The 18,397-nt window shown below is 43.0% G+C and overlaps 2 protein-coding genes across 2 annotated transcripts in view; one reads left to right on the forward strand and one right to left on the reverse strand.

Annotated features, from left to right (window-relative positions):
* LOC117670363 (dipeptidase 2-like) overlaps nucleotides 1–17,021 on the reverse strand; it is a 66,462-nt gene extending 49,441 nt beyond the window's left edge. Inside the window, exons 1-2 of the mRNA XM_087877310.1 lie at nucleotides 15,321–17,021; nucleotides 14,021–14,114 (exon numbers count right to left, since the gene is read on the reverse strand). The gene's annotated coding sequence lies outside the window, so the exon portion shown is untranslated. The remainder of the gene's footprint in view (nucleotides 1–14,020; nucleotides 14,115–15,320) is intronic.
* LOC117670319 (galanin receptor type 1-like) overlaps nucleotides 1–18,397 on the forward strand; it is a 36,192-nt gene that overhangs the window by 5,029 nt on the left and 12,766 nt on the right. Inside the window, exon 2 of the mRNA XM_060695075.2 lies at nucleotides 11,268–11,333. Within this exon, the coding sequence (XP_060551058.1) occupies nucleotides 11,268–11,333 (66 nt within the window). The remainder of the gene's footprint in view (nucleotides 1–11,267; nucleotides 11,334–18,397) is intronic.

Raw genomic sequence — 18,397 nt, forward strand, 5'->3', positions numbered from 1 at the left:
ACATTACATCGATAGTGTAAATTATGTGTTTCCATAAGGTCATCCTTTGTGTCATTAGCTTGATGACATCGTGGCATATATGACATCACTTCCCTCCCTCTTTACCTTCCCAGACCTGGGTTAGCTCTGTACCTGAAGGAAAGGGATTGGGGGGGGGTTGTCACATGGACTCTACGAATCCTGTGTTGGGACTTCTTTAGCAGAGGGTTTACCATAAATTAAATACGATAAACTTCCAATTCCCTTCCAACCGCAGTAGTAACTTAGGAATTCAAATGGGTTCCTTCTGCGTCACTGCTTTGAGTGAGCCCGCCAGCGAGGGAGATAATAAACGCTATCGTTAATAGATGCATTTTCTTTTAATTAATTGACATAAGTACTTTAGTCTCCCAGATTTAATGGTTAAGTACATTCATTGCTTGGTTACAGTTAGTGCGGTAAAACTCTTGTTTTTCAAAAGGTTAATCTAAATTTTGTTAGAGGACAGGATACACGTTTTCTCCTCCTAACAGTTTACTAATTTTTTTTTTTTTTTTGCAAAGATAAAACACTGCCGACAGAATGAAACAAAGGCACTCTTAAATAATTACGAGCTCCTGAAGATAAAGGCTCAACTGCTGTTTACAATAACAGTGCAAAAAAAAGTTGCATATTGCAAAGACCACTGACGCTGCTAATGTCGGCCTTATTCCTATAATAGTGGTAGTCCTCAACTTACGACCACAATGGCGCCGAACGTTTCTGTTGCTAAGTGAGACATTTGTTAAGTGGATTTTGCCCTGTTTTACAACCTTTCTTGCCATCGTTGTTAAGTGAACCACTGCAGTTGTTAAGTCAGTGACACGGTTGTTAAGTGAATCTGGCTTCCCCATTGATTTTGCTTGTCAGAGGGTCGCAAAAGCGGATCACATGACCCCGAGACACTGCAATCGTCACAAATATGAACCAGTTACCACGCATCCAAATTCTGATCATATGACTGTGGCAGTGGTGAAATGTCAAATTTGTTACTACCGGTTCTGTGGGCGTGGCTTGGTGGGGAGGTAATATGACTGAGTGGGCGTGGCCAACTTTTTTTTTTACTTTTAAAACCATTTTTTCTACAACCTCTTCGGCTGAAGAGGTTGTAGAAAAAATGCTTTTAAAAGCCTCTGACGATCCCAGCTGAGTTGCCTGATCAGCAGAGGCTTTTTTTCCTTTTAAAAACATTTTTTCTACAACCTCTTCGGCCGAAGAGGTTGTAGAAAAAATGCTTTTAAAAGCCTCTGATGATCCCAGCTGAGCTGTGGGATCATCAGAGGCCCCTTTTTTTTTAACTTTTAAAAGCATTTTTTCGGGCAAAGTGGTTGTAGAAAAAATGCTTTTAAAAATAAAAAAAATTGATGATTGCGCGGCTCAGCTGGGCAATGGGGGGAGGGGCAGGGGGCAGGGATTTTTGCTACCGGTTCTCCGAACCACCCGCCTCCATCGCTACCGGATCCAGCGATCCGGTCCGAACCGGGAGCATTTCACCCCTGGACTCTGGATATGCTGCAACGGTCATAAGTGTGAAAAAATGTTCATAAATCGCTTTTTTCATCGGTCATTAAATGAACTGTTGTAAGTTCGAGGACTACCTGAATACTTAACAGGACTAAAGGATGGTTCTTGCAAGAGAACCATCGAAAAGAGGTTAATTCATCTTAAATTGGATTCTTAAATCTTGCCAAAACCCCGACTCACTCAGGCACACATCTAAATTAATTTCACGTAGTCACCTAAATCGCTTTTCAAGTCACTTGACTTGGGGGCCACCAACTGCTTAGAATTTAGTATAAAATGTTGAGAAATTTCACACCACAGTACTTGGGTAAAAAGAAGGACAGGGATGGAGAACTCATGCAAATTTTTTTAGGATTCTTGGACAAGCTCTCAAGAATCTTTCAGGATCTGGACATTTTTTAAATATTTTGTCTTTCTGGTTTTCTAATTCCTTTAAATACAACAATGGGCACTATTTCAAGAGGCAGTGTTGTCTATGCTGAAGTTTGGGAATATCTTTTTAAGAAAGGATTGAGGTTTTTAAGGGAAATAAATAAAAACAAGTTCTCCATATGGGGCATTACTTAAAGATATTGAATTATTGAGTCTGTCATCTGCACCTCTATAACTGTCTGGTTTGGTTCTGCAACCCAACAAGACAGACAGAGACTTCAGAGGATAATTAGAACTGCAGAAAAAATAATGGCTACCAACCTGCCTTCCATTGAGGACCTGTATACTGCACGAGTCAAGAAGAGGGCTGGGAAAATATTTCCAGACCCCTCGCATCCTGGACATAAATTGTTTCAACTCCTACCCTCAAAACGACGCTATAGAGCACTGCACACTGCACAGACACAAGGACAGTTTTTCCCCGAATGCCATCACTCTGCTAAACAAATAATTCCCTCAACACTGTCAAACTATTCACTAAGTCTGCATTACTATTACTATTAAACTTCTCATCGTTCCTATCACCCATCTCCTCCCACTTACTACTGCATGACTGTAACTTTATTGCTTGTATCCTTACAATTTATATTGTTTCCTAGTATGATTTGATTGCTTATTTGTACCCTATGACTATCATTAAGTGTTGTACCTTATGATTCTTGACGAATGTATCTTTTCTTTTATGTACACTGAGAGCATATGCACCAAAGACAAATTCCTTGTGTCCAATCACACTTGACCAATAAAGAATTCTATTCTATTCCATTCCATTCTTTGTGTCCAATCACACTTGGCCAAATATTCTATTCTGTCCTTGTCCTTGTCCTTGTCCTTGTCGTCCTTGTCCTTGTCCTTGTCCTTGTCCTAGCCCAGGGGTCGCAACCTGCGGCTCTGGAGCCGCATGTGGCTCTTTCACCCCTCTGCTGCGGCTCCCTGTCGCAGGTCGGCTCCACAATTGATACGACTTTCGGTTAGGACAGGTAGAGGGAAAAGGACACCGTGCTAGGAGGAGACTCTATGGTGGGGGAACTGGACTTCCAGTCGGCTCCAGAATTGAATGGGGGACTTCCGGTTAGGACCTTTGTGGCTCTTTGAGTGTTTAAGATTGCCAACCCCTGCCCTAGCCCTAGCCCTAGCCTCATTCCATTACATTCCATATGGTACAAAGACAAAGGTTTTCTCTTTCCTCTCTACTAATATTTGCCTGGGTTTTTGCCCTATCCAGATAGGGCAAAAGCGCTCCATGGCTCAGGAACTGGTTATTTATGGGACCGCCTGCTACCACCAATAGCCTCCCACCGGCCGGTACGCTCCCATAGAGAGGGGCTCCTCCGGGTGCCGTCGGCCAAACAATGCTGACTGGCGGCCCCTAGGGGCAGAGCCTTCTCTGTGGGGGCACCTACTATCTGGAACGAGCTCCCCCCAGAGATACGGAGGATCCCGGATCTGCGCACCTTCCGCCGCGAGCTGAAGACCTTATTATTTCACCAGGCGGGCGTGGCCTAACTTTCTCCCTCTTTTATAAAAGATTTTTAATTTTTAAATATCTTTTAGTATTTTATGTATTCAATTTTAAAATTTGGTTTTAAATAGTTTGGGGTTTTAATTTGTCTTGGCCAAAATTATTTAATTTGATTTTAATTCTACTTTTAAATTTTGTATGTATGTGTTTTATTGTTTGGCTGTGCACCGCCCTGAGTCCTTCGGGAGTAGGGCGGTATAGAAATCAAATCAAATAAATAAATAAATAAAATAGGGGAGCACTGAAAAATAAGAAGGCTGAAAAGCAAGACCTGATATTTAAGCCATGACATATGCATTTTAAAATCAGTTGTAAAGACGTAAATCTTTTCCACCAATGATAAATCAACATTTAGGAAAAAAAAAATAAAATTTGGGGAAACCAGTCATTTATGCAATAGCTTTCACAGATATAAATATGTTTATAAAGTTGCTTATCAAAAAAAAAAAGTTTGGTTCATGAAGCTGAAAAATATAGTTTATTTGACAGGTATATAAATGCACCTATTTATCAATTTTTAAAAACATTTTATTAAAAATGGAGCTACAAGCTGCTATTTCTGTAGAATGGAACCTCTCTCTGGTTTTTTTTTTTTGCCTAGTTCAGGGGTCAGCAACCTGTGGCTCTGGAGCCGCATGTGGCTCTTTCACCACTCTGCTGCGGCTCCCTGTCACTCAAAATATACGTCACAACCGCCAATGTGTGACACCCACCAGCACGCAATTTATTGAGCTTTTCGACCCCCGATAGGCCAACCATGGATAAATCCAAGAAAAGAAAAGTTTCAGAAGAAAACAGAACGTTTAATTCAACTACATATACTAGTTTTTTGGCTGCTCAAGAAATAGTCAGGTAGGGGAAGGGTTTTGTGGCTCCCGGTGTTTTCTTTTCTGTGGGAAATGGGTCCAAATGGCTCTTTGAGTGCTTAAGGTTGCAGACCCCTGACGTAGTTATTAAAAGAAGGCAAACAAAAAATGAATGGCATTGTAGGAAAGTGAAGGACTTTGCATTCTAGCTGTGGAATCCTAAGTGCTGACGTTCAGCCAAGGTTGAGAAACATTGTTCCAAGTCCTTTAAAACTAACAAGTAGGAAATAATTCAGGATACCCCTCATTTCTATCTCTGCCTAGATTCCACTCCATTCATGGAGCCCTAAGAATCTTGCCGAGTTCTCAGAACACAATCATGGTTTTAATCTTGATTACCCAACCCCTTGTTGGGGTTCCGAAAACATACTGAAAAATAAGCTAACCAGATGAATCAGCTCCATACACCGTGCTTAGCTAAAATGCTAGGACTCTTAAGTAGAGTCTTGAGCAGGGGTGGGGCTGCTGGGGGTTCTCAGGGGTTCGCGAGAACCTCTAGCTAAGATTCTGTGCCGTTCAGAGAACCCACAAATCCCACTCCTGACTGGCCCCGCCCACCCCACCCCTTCCCTCCCAGGAGTCCCCACACAGCCTGTTCTGGATGTAGGTAATTGCAGGGCACACACGGAGGCTCGGGGAAGGCGAAAAAAGGGCCTACTGGAAGTTCGGGAAGTTTCCAGCCTCCAGAGGGCCTCCGGAGCCTGGGGAGGCTGTTTTTGCCCTCTCGGGGGCTCGAGCAAAGCCTCCAGAGCCCGGGGAGGGCAAAAGTGTCCGTCCCCCCACTGTAGTGCAGGAGGCCAACTAGGCCACACCCACCATGGCCACGTGCCCCCCCCTCAGCAATCGGGCAGAGAACCCTTCCTAAAATTTTTGAAGCCCACGCCTGGTCTTGAGAGGTTAATCCAAATCTACTAAGGCTAGCATCTTTTTTTTTTTTTTTTTTTACAGTATCCTTGCACCAAAACCTTACACCATTTGTCTTTGATATGTAAATTGGTTGGAAATAAAGCTGGCTTTTTTCTTTTTCTTTTTTTTTTTTAAAAAAACTCTTCCAGATTTCCATTTTTTCCCCTCCACTTTGGTCTGATGTTATGTCTGGAAGGAGAAAGCAGCAGTATCCTTTCACAAGTCTACCATTTCACTTTAAAAAAAAAAAAACTCCATCCTTTTTCCATTCCACCAGTGACCTTGTGTAAAAAAAAACAAAAAAACACATAACAGTTGGGTGGAGATAGCCTTCCACGTAAATTGAGCGTGGGTGAGACAGTCTGGAATTACAGCGCACAGAAAATGATCCGTGGTCCTCATTTATCCGAGAGAAAGTCCATCCTGCAGATCAACCCTTTGTTGTTACGGGCAGCCCATGAAAGCACAAACCTCTTAAGAATTTAGCGTGACGTGTTGAGAAATGTCACGCACCAAGTACAGTAGTTGGGTAAAAAAGGACACTCGTGCAAGATTTTAGGATTCTTGGAGCCAGGAACCTTTCAGAATTTGAACATCTTTTAAAGGTTTGGCCTTTCTGGTTTTTAGAATTAAAAAGGTAAAGGTTCTCCTTGCACATATGTGCTAATTGTTCCTGACTCTAGGGGGCGGTGCTCATCTCTGTTTCAAAGCCGAAGAGCCAGCGCTGTCTGAAGACGTCTCTGTGGTCATGTGGCCAGCATGACTCAACGCCAAAGGTGCACGGAACGCTGTTACCTTCCCACCAAAGGTGGTCCCTATTTTTATTTTTCTACTTGCATTTTTGACGTGCTTTCGAACTGCTAGGTTGGCAGAAGCTGGGACAAGTCACGGGAGCTCACCCCGTTACACGGCACTAGGGATTCAAACCACTGAACTGCTGACCTTTTGAGTGACAAGCTCAGTGTCTTAGCCACTGAGCCACCACTTAATTTAAATACAAAAATAGGCTCCCAGAGTCTTTGATAAGTCCCCGCAGTTCTCTTGGCAAGATTTTGGAGATGATTTTTATTCACTGGTTTGTTTGTTTATTTAATTTATATCCTACCACCGTTATTTTTATAAAGAACTCAAGGCAATGAACATATCTAATATTCCTTTGTCCTCCTATTTCCCCCACAACAACCCTGTGAGATCCGTTGGAGAGAGGGGGGTGGGAGAGGGAGAGGGAGAGGGAGAGAGAGATCCAAAATCACCAAGTTTTTATGGCTTTCCCCTGGTGATTGGCCCAAGTCAACTAACCAGCTTTCATGGTCAAGGCAGGACTGGAATTTATAAATTTGTAGTCTCCTGGTTCCTAGCTTGGTGCCTTTTTTTTTTTTTTTTAATTTGATTTATATGCCGCCCTTCTCCGGAGACTCAGGGCGGCTTACAATGTGCTCAGCAATAGGCTTCATACTTTTGTATATTTATAAAGTCAGCTTATTGCCCCCACAAACTGGGTCCTCAATTTACCTACCTTAGAAAGGATGGAAGGCTGAGTCAACCTTGAGCCTTGGCGAGATTCGAACCTGCAGTAATTGCAGGTAGCTGGTCTTAATAACCGGCTTAATAACAGGGTGCCTTAGACCACTGTACGACCAAGGCCTTGACCTGTAGGAAGTTAGCACCCACCCCACTCCTAGGAAAATGAGAAGTTTTAGGAAATATTAAAAGGGCAGAATATTTCCCCTAAAAGGGAGGCAGAAACTCAGTCCCCACCACCTTTGTCAATGGGCCATTAAGGCCTGGGCCAGTCTATTCTACATAACAAAGATTTACCTCCTTCCGGCCGAGCCATAGTAGGAATTGCCCAAAGCCCTTTCATTACATCATCACCCAGCAAGGCTCAACCAAGCCTAGGACTCGGGACATCCTACAGAGTTGCTCCATGGGAGTCTGACAACCTATCAGGATACAAGCTCAAATTCAAAAGCCCAACGGAGGGCATAAAACCGGGGCACTCTCAGCATCTCTTCCCTTTCCCCCACCCCCGGACCTCAAACCACGTGGTCCAGTGGTGAGATTCAAAATATTTTATTACCGGTTCTGTGGGTGTGGCTTGATGGGCATGGCTTGGGGGGTGTGGCAGGGGAAGGATACTGTAAAATCTCCATTCCCACCCCACTCCAGAGGAAGGTTACTGCAAAATCCCCATTTCCTCCCGATCAGCTGGGACTCTGGAGGCAGAGAATAGATGGGGGCGGGGCCAATCAGAGGTGGTATTTACCGGTTCTCTGAACTACTCAAAATTTCCGCTACCGGTTCTCCAGAACTGGTCAGAACCTGCTGAAACCCATCTCTGACGTGGTCCTGTCCACCATTAAAAACCATCTTTCCAAGCGGCCTCCATATTTCCAGTGTCTTTCTCCCCACTTGGAATTGGACATTTCTTCCAACAGACCCTTAGACCAAGCTGGTTTGGCTATTGTCTTCTTCTGCCTAGGGCCAAGAAAGAAGGACTCACTGACCCAAAATCACCTCCTACCTTCTAATCAGTGGTGAAATGTAAAATTTGTTACTACCGGTTCTGTAGGCGTGGCTTGGTGGGTGGGTGGGTAATGTGACTGGGTGGGCGTGGCCAACTTTTTTTTTTTTTTAACTTTTAAAAGCATTTTTTTCTACAACCTCTTCGGCTGAAGAGGTTGCAGAAAAAAAATGCTTTTAAAAGCCTCTGATGATCAGGCAACTCAGCTGGGATCGTCAGAGGCTTTTAAAAGCATTTTTTTCCCCCTACAACATTTTCGGCTGAAGAGGTTGTAGAAAAAATGCTTTTAAAAGCCTCTGACGATCCCAGCTGAGCTGCGCGATCTTCAGAGGCTTTTTTTTTTTTTTTTTACTTTTAAAAGCATTTTTTCGGCCGAAGAGGTTATAGAAAAAATCCTTTTAAAAGTTAAAAAAAAAAGCCTTTGATGATCGCGCGGCTCAGCTGGGCATGTGGGGGGGGCAGGGATTTTTGCTACCGGTTCTCCGAACCACTCGCTGCCATCGCTACCGGATCAGGCGATTCGGTCCGAACCGGGAGCATTTCACCCCTGCTTCTAATCCAGCACTACCCCAAGCTGCTTCTTGGATGATCTTCTAGAATAGTTAAGTAGCCCTCTTGTGACCTGCAAGAGTCAAATCCAGGGAAGATCTCTCTTTGCTGCCCGGGCTTCTCAGCAACGGATCATTTGGGCCTAAATGGTATTAATGGCACGAAGGCAGTTAATATCTATTTTCCCTGTGCTTCCTCAAATGTAAACAGCAGGTTGAAGGTTGAGCAGATCAGCCCTGAGGAGCAGTGGGGAGAGGAGGAGAAGGTAGCTTGTCTTTTTCTCACTTACATACCAAAACCTGTACTTTTTAAAACTTCCATGATTTTGAACGAGCCCTGACAAACTCAATTTGGAAAGGTGATCTAGAGCAGTTTGAAGTAATAGAGAGGTTTGGGTTTTTTTTTCCCTCCAAGGGCAGCCTTCACTACAGAGGCCTCTTTTGCAAATGGAGGTAGGGAAAAGAATCCCCTTTGCATAAACAAAACAGATGCAGGTTAATTAGCACAATGTTATGTCAACCCTGAGTCAGAGAAATAGGATGCCTTTCAAACAGGAGATAAAATGATTCCATTAAGATTAGTGGCTCTTGACAGATGTATCATCCTGAAGCTGAACAGTGATCTAAGGTGAGGGCCATCAGCTTGTTAGAGGGATTTACACAAAATGTTGAACTAACGTGGTCCAAGATTTAGTGGTTGTATTTGTCCAGCTTCTCTTCTCTTCTCTTCTCTTCTCTTCTCTTCTCTTCTCTTCTCTTCTCTTCTCTTCTCTTCTCTTCTCCTTCCACTTCCCTCCCCTCTTCTCTCTTCTCTTCCCTTCCCTTCCAGCTTCTCTTCTCTTCTCTCTTCCCTCTTCCTTCCCCTCTTCTCTCTTCTCTTCTCTTCCCTTCCCTTCCCTTCCATCTTCTCTTCTCTTCTCTTCTCTTCCATCTTCTCCTCTTCTCCTCTCCTCTCCTCTCCTCTCCTCTCCTCTCCTCTCCTCTCCTCTTCTCTTCTCTTCTCTTCTCCTTTCCTTCTTCCCTTCCCTCTTTTCTTCCATCTTCTCTTCTCTTCTATTCCCTTCCCGCTTCCCTCCCCTCCCCTCTTCTCTCTTCTCTTCCCTTCCAGCTTCTCTTCCCTTCTCTTCCATCTTCTCTTCTCTCTTCCCTTCCCTTCCCTCTTTTCTTCCATCTTCTTTTCTTCTCTTTTCTTCTCTTTTCTTCTCTTTTCTTCTCTTCTCTCTTCCCTTCCCTTCCCTTCCCTCTTCCCTCCCCTCCCCTCTTCTCTTCCCTTCCCTTCCCTTCCCTTCCCCCGAAAAACTAGCTTTTCCAGTTAATTAAGCATTTGGTATACTATGTAGTTTGCTGTAGTGGATAAGGCACCAGGCTAGAAATCAGGAGACCATGGGCCAGTCACTTTCTCTCAGCCCTAGGATGATGGCCAACCACTTCCGAAAAAACTTGCCAAGAAAATGGACATTTTGCAATATCTTTCCCCTGCCACGCCCACCAAGCCACACCACACCCACCAAGCCACGCCCACAGAACCGGCAGTAAAAAAATTTGGATTTCATCGCTGGGCCTTGGATTTTGGACACATTCTTTAAGCCAATATCAGGCACGAAGGATCAGCTCCACGTGTGAAGGTCCAATTAAATTAATTTATTGCTACCTATGCCTATGCACATGAATATTCTTAACCAACCTGCTATGAACTAGAGAAGGGTCAACAGAATTCAAGGTGGGGTTGGAGTTAGTTCACTTGTGGCTATGTAGAGATTCTAGGTTGATCCCTCTTTAAACTCCATCCTCAGGTTCTGCCACTTCCTCTCCAGAGGTGGGATTCACTTACCTTCCCTACCGGTTCGCAAATCTGAGCACATGCGCAGAGGTGGCGCATTATGTCCGGGCAGGTGGGCAGAGCCTCCTGCAGTCGCCACTACCGGTTCGCGCGATCCGGAGGGAAGCGGCTGAATCTCACCACTGTTCCTCTCCTATATTAGTCCATTTGAGCTACCTTGATTTTAAAAATGGTTGCCCTACGATGTTCCGTTTTGCCCACTTGAAGGTTACAGACAGACAAACAGACTGGAGAGTTTTAGTAGTATATAAGATAGCTAATATGTAGTGCAGATTCTTAAAAATATCTGAGAGGCTATAAAAAATTTTAAAAAAGCAAAGGGGTTACACAGTGATCTCATCTGAAGCTTGATCAAATTAGGAGGAAGATTATTGAGTCTGTCATCTGCACCTCTATAACTGTCTGGTTTGGTTCTGCAACCCAACAAGACAGACACAGACTTCAGAGGATAATTAGAACTGCAGAAAAAACAGTTGCTACCAACCTGCCTTCCACTGAGGACCTGTATACTGCACGAGTCAAAACGAGGGCTGCGAAAATATCTACAGACCCCTCACATCTTGGACGTAAATTGTTTCAACTCCTACCCTCAAAATGATGCTATAGAGCACTGCACACCAGAACAACTAGACACAAGAACAGTTTTTTCCTGAACGCCATCACTCTGCTAAACGAATAATTCCCTCAACACTGTCAAACTATTCACTAAGTCTGCATTACTATTAATCTTCTCATCGTTCCTATCGTCCATCTCCTCCCACTTATGACTGCATGACTGTAACCTTGTCGCTGGTATCCTTACGATTTATATTGACTGTTTCCTAATATGATTCGATTGCTTATTTGTACCCTATGACTATCCTTAAGTGCTGTACCTTATGATTCCTGACGAATGTATCTTTTCTTTTTATGTACACTGAGAGCATCTGCACCAAAGACAAATTCCTTGTGTGTCCCATCACACTTGGCCAATAAAGAATTCTATTCTATTCATTATTCTCCTGCAAACTCCAGGAATGGGCTGGGGGAAAAAACAATTACTTTCTGAAATAAGGCAACATTTTCTTTCATTCTTTCTCTTTCGTAGGTTTTATATCACCTTCATAAAAAAGTGAAGAATATTTCCAGGAAGTCAGAGAGATCAAAGAGAAAGGTAAATCCCAAGCAGCAATTACCAAGCATTGTAGATCAGGGGAGATACTTTGTGTTTCACAAAAACTAATCAAAATGTGGTACGTCTGTTTCTATGAGAGATGATGCCTATGGGAGGGAGGGAGGGGGACCTGGTGTGAAGGACAACAATGAGGTGGCAGTTTCCCAGAAAGGAGGGAGCATATTCTAGAAAGGGAGGGGCGGGAGGACAAGAAACAGACCAGCCCAGAAATGATTAGGAGACAGAAAGATTCAAAGAGCCACTTCCTAGGATATATTCATTAAGGTGAGAGTAGTAAGCGTTTAGTCTGGCAAGATTCTGTCTCTTATATGTAAGCAGATAAGAGAACAGAACCCTGGTTGAACCCTTTTGATTTAGTGGTTAAAGCACCAGACTAGAATGCAGGAGACCATAAGTGCCTTGGTAGTACAGTGGTCTAAAGCACCCTGTTATTAAGAACAGCTGCCTGCAATTACTGCAGGTTCGAATCTCGCCAAGGCTCAAGGTTGACTCAGCCTTCCATCCTTTCTAAGGTAGGTAAATTGAGGACCCAGTTTGTGGGGGCAATAAGCTGACTTTGTATAAATATACAAAAAGAATTAAGGCTATTGCTTAGCTCATTGTAAGCCGCCCTGAGTCTCCGGAGAAGGGCGGCATATAAATCAAATTAAAAAAAAAAGTCCTGCCTTAAACCATGAAAGCCAGCTGGGTGACTTAGGGCCAGTCCCCTCTCTCTCAACCCAACCCACCTCACAGGATTGTTGTTGTGGGGAAAGTAGGAAGAGGAAGGGTCACTGGTAGAAATCAATTTTTTTTACTACCGGTTCTGTGGGCATGGCTTGGTGGCAGGGGTGAAATGCTCCCGGTTCGGACCGGATCGCCCGATCTGGTAGCAATGGCGGCGGGTGGTTCAGAGAACCAGTAGCAAAAATCCCTGCCCCCCCCCACATGCCCAGCTGAGCCGCACGATCATCAGAGGCTTTTTTTTTACTACTTTTAAAAGCATTTTTTCTACAACCTCTTCCGACGAAAAAATGCTTTTAAAAGTAAAAAAAAAAAAAAAGCCTCTGATGATCGCGCGGCTCAACTGGGATCGTCAGAGGCTTTTCAAAGCATTTTTTTCTGCAACCTCTTGGCTGAAGAGATGGTAAAAAAAATGCTTTGAAAAGTCTCTGATGATCCCAGCTGAGTTGCCTGATCGGCGGAGGCTTTTCAAAGCATTAGAAAAAATGCTTTGAAAAGTTAAAAAAAAAAAAAGTTGGCCACTCCCACCCAGTCACATTACAACCCCCCCACCACCAAGCCATGCCCACAGAACTGGTAGTAACAAATTTTACATTTCACCCCTGCTTGGTGGGCATGGTGTGGCTTGGTGGGTGTGGCAGGGGAAGGATACTGCAAAATCTCCATTCCCATCCCACTCCAGGGGAAGGATACTGCAAAATCCCCATTCCCACCCCACTCCAGGGGAAGGATACTGCGAAATCCCCATTCAGAGGTAGTATTTGCTGGTTCTCTGACCTACTCAAAATTTACACTACTGGTTCTCCAGAACCTCTCAGAACCTGCTTACTTTCATCCCTGGGATGAAAATCTGGGTGCGTGTTATACTCTGAATGTAGTCCTGCCCAGCCTCGCAAATGGAGACTTCGGAGGCTAAAAGAAGCTTCTGAAAGAAGAATCAGTAAAGGTTCTAACCAATCTATGTTAACAAATCTGGAGAATGACACAATAACCAACAGATCGGAAGAGGTTAATCTACATACCAATACCAAAGAAAGGAGATTGAACAGAGTACAGATAGTCCTTCAGGAAAAAAGCCTCTGAAACAAAGCTTCAGAAAAAAAGCCTCCGAAAGAAGCTTCAGAAAAAAAGCCTTTTTTTCTGAAGCTCTGTTTCGGAGGCTTTCAGAGGCAGAAAAAAAAGCAAGGCACAGAGCTCACAACCAAGGAACCTGTTGCTAAAATTCACCTCTGGAAACAACTGATTGGGGGTATTCCGGGACGCCAATCCACCCACCAATCAGCTTTTTTCTTATTTTCCTTCCCAAAAACTAAGGTGCATTTTATACTCCGAAAAAAACGGTACATAATCCCGGTAGAACCTTTATTGTGCAATCAACTGAATTTTCATGTAAGAAACTCATGGAGGGTGATAACTAGCAATATTTTTTTTTCCCTGTAAGCGAGTCAACGGTTTGTCTTCTCACAGGCATTTAAGGCTAAGGGTTTTCATGCTGTGCATATTTAAAATTTCTGTGAACTGTTGTTTTGCTGTTTTGCAGCCAATTAACAAGATGACTTTGTTTAATCAAAGTTCTTAGCCCAGGTGTGTTTTCAAACAAGGTTTTTAATCAGTTTATCATCCTTTATTCACCAAATATTACAAGTAAACCCAACGTTAATTTGAAATACTGACACAAGGAAGATAAACATACAGTTATAAATAATAGTAAAGTTCCAAATTATTATTTTTTTATTTTTAAAATTGCAAGGAGTTGGCTGGAGGGCTTATTTGTTGGCTGCTTCGGATTAACCATTTTAAGGACTGAGAGCATCCTTCAATACGCATCACGCTTGTAAGAATATAAAAAAAAAAAAGATACAGGGCTTTGCTTGAATGTTTATGATCTCTATCTTAACTTTTTAAACATGCATACCCTTCCCACAGGGGTGGGTTCCACTTACCTTTACTACCAGTTCGCAGCAGGATCACGAGCTGGTTCTTCACTCATGACTGTCTCACCATCCCCACAGTCACAAACATGAGTCACTTACCAACCTTGGCAAAAAAAAGTCATAAAATCAGATGTGAACCACTTAATAACTGCCTTGCTTAGCAATGAAGATTCTGGTCTCAAATGTAGTTCTAAGGTGAGGACCAGGGATGAAATGTAAAATTTGTTACTACCGGTTCTGTGGGCGTGGCTTGGTGGGGGGGGTGTAATGTGACTGGGTGGGTGTGGCCGACTTTTTTTTTTTAACTTTTCAAAGCATTTTTTCTAATGCTTTGAAAAGCCTCCGCCGATCAGGCAACTCAGCTGGGATCGTCAGAGACTTTTCAAAGCATTTTTTTTACCACCTCTTCGGCCAAGAGGTTGCAGAAAAAAAATGCTTTGAAAAGCCTCTGACGATCTCAGCTGAGCTGCGTGATCATCAGAGGCTTTTTTTTTTACTTTTAAAAGCATTTTTTTTTGTCAGAAGAGGTTGTAGAGAAAATGCTTTTAAAAGTAAAAAAAAAAAAGCTTCTGATGATCCTGCGTCTCAGCTGGGCATGGGGGGGGGGTGGGGGGGCACAGGGATTTTTGCTACTGGTTCTCCGAACCACCGGCCGCCATCGCTACCAGATTGGGAGATCCGGTCTGAATCGGCAGCATTTCACCCCTATAGGTAAATCATGCTACCCCGCCCCTCCGAAGCATGCTGCGCCAGCCCCACCAGGCTCACGACCTTACCTTCCCCGCCCCTTACAGGAGTCCCCCTCCCCCGCAGGCCCCATTTTGGCTCCCAGGGGCTGCAGGGAGGCTTGCTAAGGCCAAAATGGGGCATGAGGGGGGTGCCTAGCAAGACTCCCTGCAGCCCCCTGGAAGCAAAAATGGGCTGCAGGGGGGGAGGGGCTTCAAGGGAGAAAGAAACAAAGAAATCCTCACTGTTTAGGGAGATGCCCAGGTGCATTGACCTTGAGTTGAGAGCTTATTGTAAGTCCTGTACTAGCTATCCTTGCTCAGGCTAAGCTACAAAACGTTTTTCCTCACTGTTTGGGGATCCCCAGGTGCCCTAACCTTGAGTTGAGAGCTTATTGTAAGTGCCTGCACTAGCTATCCTTGCTCAGGCTAAGCTACAAGCTTTTCTTCCTCCTACCAAAGACCTTCTGGGATTCTTCACAGGAAGGGAGAAAGGAGAAAGGGAGGGAGAAAGAAAAAAAAAGAGAGAGAGAGAGAGAGAGAGAGAGAGTGGGAGGGAGGGAAGGGTAAACCCTTTTACTCACATTTCATCCTCACTGTTTGGGGATCCCCAGGTGCACTGAGCTTGAGTTGAGAGCTTATTGTAATTGGCTGCTAGCTATCCTTGCTCAGGCTAAACTAATCAATAGTGGAGCTCTAAGAATGCCAGATGATCAATGGGCATGTTTTGAGTTTCAAAACATCTGGCTTTTCTTCCTCGTACCAAAGACTTTCTGGGGTTCTTCAAAGAAAGGGAGAAAGAAAGAAAGAAAGAAAGAAAGAAAGAAAGAAAGAAAGAAAGAGAGAGAGAGAGAGAGAGAGAGAGAGAGAGAGAGAGAGAGAAGAAAGAGACAAAGAAAGAAAGAGAAAGAAAAAGAAAAGGAAGGGGGGGGGAGAGAGAGAATGCAGGTATCTCTTAACAGAGGCTTGAACTTGCCTGAAATTAGATCAAGCCCTGCATCACTTAACCCAATGTATCAGATTAAATTGTTACTGAATTATTTTTGATATATATACTACATTCTCTTGTGTAATTTAGTTATAGTGTAAAACTAGTCTATTATGTCTCAAAATAAAAGGGAGATCAAAAATCCAATTAGTGCCATGTAAATTCTGGAATCCCCAAAGACCTTTCCCATTGTATTTATTAAACAAATTTATATAGCTACCCAAGTCATATACCGTGACTTTGTAACTTTCGTGTTCCTTTCATGTAGTTCTCAATGTGTCCATCTCCTTGCTACTCTCTTTCCTCCACCAAAATTCTATTATAAATAATATTACCACACATTACAGCTCTAATTTTGTGTATTTGCGTCAGTAATTTTCAGAAAAAGATTTATTCCTCTCTTACATAGTTATTTAGAAGTAGCTTCATATGTCAGTTTACTTTTACTATTAAAAAAATAGTAATTTTGTTGCATTAAATGACTGCAAAAGCCTTTTAGCGGTTTCATGTAACAGGAAATATCCAGTAACAATTTTGAAAGTAGCTGTCATAGCCACAAACACCCTCCCCCCAAAAAGACAGAGAAAGAGAGAGAAAGAGAGAGAAAGAAAGAGGAAGGAAAGGAGAGAGAGAGAAAAAAAAACCCCTCTGTGCTATTATTTTTAATTGTTCCATTATTTATCATGTGTTAATATTTTACACTGTCCCTACACCTAGAATTATTTTATTGCCTTTCTTTTGCCCAGGGCTACCACATATTTTTCAGGGATTTACATGCATTCAATGTCTATAGTCCAGAGCATAAATATGTGTGTGTTTATTTTGTACATCAGGTTGCATAATTCCATCTTAATATGTTATTCCTGGTATGTGATGTTTTGTATACATACAGAGAAAGAAGCACTCTTGTAATCTTTGACTTTTAGGCTTGCTGTCAAACTTCAGCCATAATACTAATTACTGTTTTGAACAATATGCACGAATGGCTGTTTTATATGTGAAATTATGACTGAAATATTTCTGCACCTATATTGGTTCTCACTGTCAGGAAGTTTCTCCTTAGTTTTAAGAGAAAAATTAACTTCTCTCTTTATTCAGTTTCCATCCATTGCTTCTTGTTTTGCCTTCTGGTGCTTTGGAAAATACATTGCCTATACATTCTTTCTGGCAGCCCCTTAAAAGCCTGTTGCCTATCACACTCTTGGGCAAAGCATGTGAGCCATTTCCTCCTTTCAGTGGTCCATGAAAGTACATCTATAGTATGTAGATAATAAAGTTGAAAAAAGGTGAACAACATTTTTACAGAACTGTAGATACGTTGAGGCTGTGTGTGACAAGGAATGGTTGGGAAGGGAGGGGCCAGGTGAGGGACCCCTTGAAGTGAGTGACATTGAGTTGGCCACACCTACCCAGTCACATGACCATCAAGCCACTCCCACCGTCACATGACCAAGCCACGTCCACAAAATAAGCCACACCCACAGAACCGGTACTAAAATATTTTAGAACCCATCCCTGGTCCAGATGTTCAGATTCGCGATGAGTTTGCCTACTGAGCTTCTGTTCCATAAAGGGAAGGTCTGTGCAAGTGAGGACACTTTCAGCCCTCAGCATCAGAAGACATTGGTGTCTTTGGCCCAATGATATATGTAGTCCTCGACTTACGACCACTATTGAGCCCAAAATGTCTTTTTTTGCTAAGTGAATTTTGCTCCATTTTCTTTTTTATTTTCTTTTATTGATTTTCTATTAAATACATTTTTAGTGCTTAATAAACATTGTGTTGTCTGGGTATTTAATTTGCTTAACAATACAAATTTACATTCTTAAACTCACTCCACCCCTCTTTTCCAACCATTGGTAAAATAAATTCCATGCTTGATAATATTCCACGTCCTCTTTCTGTTTCATTTTCAATGTCAGTCTATCCATTTCTGCACAATCTTCTTGACTATTTCTTCATCTCCTGCAACCTTCATAAATATGAGCCAGTTATCAAGCATCTGAATTTTGATCATCTAACTGTGGGGATGCGGCAATGGCCATAGGAATGAAAAAGGCCACGTTTTTCTCATCCGTTGTAACAGTCAAATGGTTGTAAGTAACTAATACCACTCTATAAAGCCTCAGTAAGACCACACTTAGGAATACTGCGTCCAGTTTTGGTCACCACACTATAAAAAAGATGTGGAGACTCTAGAAAGAGTGCAGAGACGAGCAACCAGGATGATTAGGGGACTGGAGGCTAAAACATACAATGAACAGTTGCAGGAACTGGCCTGGCTAGTCTAGTGAAGAGAAGGACCAGGATAGCAGTCTTCCAATATTTGAGGGGCTGCCACAGAGAGGAGGGAGTCAAGCTGTTTTCCAAGGTACCTGAAGGCCAGTCAAGGAATAATGGATGGAAACTGAATAAGGAGAGTTTTTAGTATGAGGAAAAAAAATAGAATAGAATGACAGAGTCGGAAGGAACCTCAGAGGTCCTCTAGTCCAGCCTCCTGATCAAGGAGAGATTCAACCTGAAAATAAGGAGGAATTTTCTGACAGTGAGAGCAATCAACCCATGGAACAGAAGTTGCCTTCAGAAGTTGTGGGAGCTCCATCACTGGAGGCTTTCAAGATGGACTGCCATCTCTGTCAGAAATGGTGTAGGGTCTCCTGCTTGGGTGGGGG

The sequence above is a fragment of the Pantherophis guttatus genome, chromosome 11 (assembly GCF_059756535.1).
Source record: "Pantherophis guttatus breed Tessera chromosome 11, ASM5975653v1, whole genome shotgun sequence".
In the NCBI taxonomy this organism is placed as follows: Eukaryota; Metazoa; Chordata; class Lepidosauria; order Squamata; family Colubridae; genus Pantherophis; species Pantherophis guttatus.